Here is a 2,436-nt window from a genome sequence, read left to right on the forward strand (position 1 = left end):
AAAAAACATGTATGAATGTAGAACTGATTATGTCTAAATAGTTCTACTATCAAACTACAGGTAGAACTAGATGGAATAACTGACTACCACGGCAAGGTCCAGTCCAGGGTGTACCTGTGACCACCATCCGCGATTGTGGAGGTCGGGTCATTACAGTACTGCATTGAAACCTTAGTGATCTTATGAAGATTTCATTTCAGTCAATGAACATACATAATTAAAGAATGACGTAGATACCTATACATACTACTCTGTCAAGAAAGTAGCAGGAAAAGATCAATAATACACAAACTGTTTGTTATTCATCCAAATTTATTTTATCACCTTCAAAATATGCTCCTTTAGAAACGATACACTTACGCCAACGAATAATCCAATCATCAAAACATTTTTTAAACGCTGTTTCCGGAATTGAGGTCAGTTCTCGCCGCGAATTCTCTTTTATGTCTTCTACCGATTGAAAACGGGTGCCACGAAGTGGTAATTTGAGTTTAGGAAAAAGAAAAAAGTCGGCTGGAGCCATATCTGGTGAATATGGTGGTTGCTCGATGGTATTTGTTGAGTGTTTGGTTAAAAATTCGTTCACAATGATGGCCTTGTGCGAAGGTGCATTATCATGGTGCAAAATCCAAGAATTTTCTTTCCACAAATCTGGCCTTTTTCGTCGGATTTGCTCTCTTAAACGCCGCATAACACTCAAATAATATTCCTTACTTACCGTTTGACCTTCCGGCAAGAATTCCGAGTGCACAACACCGCGATAGTCAAAGAAAACAGTCAACATGACTTTGACTTTTGAACGACTTTGGCGTGGTTTTTTCGGTTTCGGTTCAGTTGGAAGGCGCCACTCCGAAGCTTGGTGACTAGTTTGCATGTCAAACTCGTAAACCCACGTCTCGTCACCAGTAACAATGCGTTTCATGAATGTTGGGTCGGAATTGACTCGTTCTAGCATGTCCTCAGCGACTCTCATGCGATTAAGTTTTTGAAAAAAATTCAGGTCTTTTAGGACTAGCCGAGCGGCAACATGTTTCATACCCAAATTATTAGTTAAAATGGTACGGATCGACTCGTGAGATACAGAAAGTTCGGTGGCTATCTCTCTCAAAGTTGAATGAGGATTTTCAGTCACTATTTCCTTCACTTTTGCGATGTTAACTTCAGTTGCAGACGTTGATGGCCTACCAGAGCGAGGCAAATCTTCCATCACATCTCGACCGCTTTTGAACGCTTTGTACCACTCATAAGCACGAGTTTTTGATAAAGTCGATTCACCGTAAGCCTTCTGTAACATTTTCAGTGACTCCGAACACGATATTCCATTGGCAATGCAAAATTTAAGACAAACTCTTTGTTCGATGTTTTTATCCATTATGAAATTAGCAATACACACTAGATATGATATAACTAAAAATAGCACTGTATTTAATGTAAACAACAGATGCAACTCAAACTCCGCGCCAAAATGGAAAACAGTTGTGCCAATCTAACAACAACAAAAAAAACAAAAATTTGAATTTGGACCCATAAATAAATAATCCATTCCCGATACTTTTCTGACTGAATGTATATAGTCTATTATTTTTTATCTTGCGATAGAGGGCATAGTACAATATTTGTCCGTTACTAATCGTTATGTAATATTGTGCTGAATTTAATTTCTTAATAACTTTTTATTTTAAAAAATTTGGTTGGGAAAAATTTCACTATATCAATCCAGAAGAGTCAAAGTCGGGTCCCGGGCTCCTCCTGGAGAGATGAGGGATGAGGAACTCACCAGGTTAAGGTGGTGTCTCTAAATCAATTCTACAGACCACGAACGCATTTTACAATAAATACAGGGTGACATGTAAAACAACTGCATCCTTTTAAACATAGACTATACCCATGCTTCTGAGCCGTTTGAGCCTATTTTTATTTAAATTAAACGTCATCATTTTCAGATTTAAAAAACCCTCAAAAACTATGTCACACGCTTTAATACAGACCAATATTACAAAAAGAAATTAAAACTAAACATGTAAATAAATGTGTGAAAAAAAATTGTTTTTCTAGTATCAAGATCAAGTAAAGTACAGAGTTGTCGAGATCGCTCAGCTGAATGAATTGTATCGTTGACCTTTGAATCTTACGCGTCGCTTTTCCGGGGTGATATGACGTATTTAGGATCGTTTATTTTGATACTTTTATTTTTTCGTACTTTCTGAAATATGAACCGATAATTTTCTTTTAACGTTTTTTAATATCCTTTAGATGAGTAAACTTAACAGTTAAATTTATGCAGTTTAATTAAAAGTCACCCTATGTAACATTTTTCTGACCTTCTACGCGACGTTATGTTATACCTGACAACATATAAATCCGGTATTTAATTTCTCAAATTTATTTTTCTCCTATGAGGAGAATTTAATTTAATTCCCCATTAAGTATGTAGGC

General features: G+C 36.4%; 1 protein-coding gene across 1 annotated transcript; it reads right to left on the reverse strand.

Annotated features, from left to right (window-relative positions):
• Positions 1-249: 249 nt before the first annotated feature.
• LOC132901793 (protein GVQW3-like) lies at positions 250-1,515 on the reverse strand. Its single transcript, XM_060944381.1, has 2 exons — positions 727-1,515; positions 250-342 (listed from the first exon to the last, which is right to left on the reverse strand). Exons 1-2 carry the CDS (start codon positions 1,370-1,372, stop codon positions 299-301), a joined length of 690 nt encoding a protein of 229 aa, XP_060800364.1. The 5' UTR covers positions 1,373-1,515; the 3' UTR covers positions 250-298.
• Between the last annotated feature and the right edge of the window lie 921 nt (positions 1,516-2,436).

This window comes from Amyelois transitella, chromosome 5, assembly GCF_032362555.1.
Source record: "Amyelois transitella isolate CPQ chromosome 5, ilAmyTran1.1, whole genome shotgun sequence".
Lineage (NCBI taxonomy): Eukaryota > Metazoa > Arthropoda > Insecta > Lepidoptera > Pyralidae > Amyelois > Amyelois transitella.

What these genes read in the sequence shown, in the direction of transcription:
- LOC132901793 (XM_060944381.1), bottom strand. Translation starts at nt 1,372, where the DNA reads ATGGATAAAAACATCGAACAAAGAGTTTGTCTTAAATTTTGCATTGCC. An exon ending in CTCGGAATTCTTGCCGGAAG is followed by an intron (nt 343 to 726) that starts GTCAAACGGTAA and finishes GTATCGTTTCTA; the next exon opens with AAGGAGCATATTTTGAAGGT.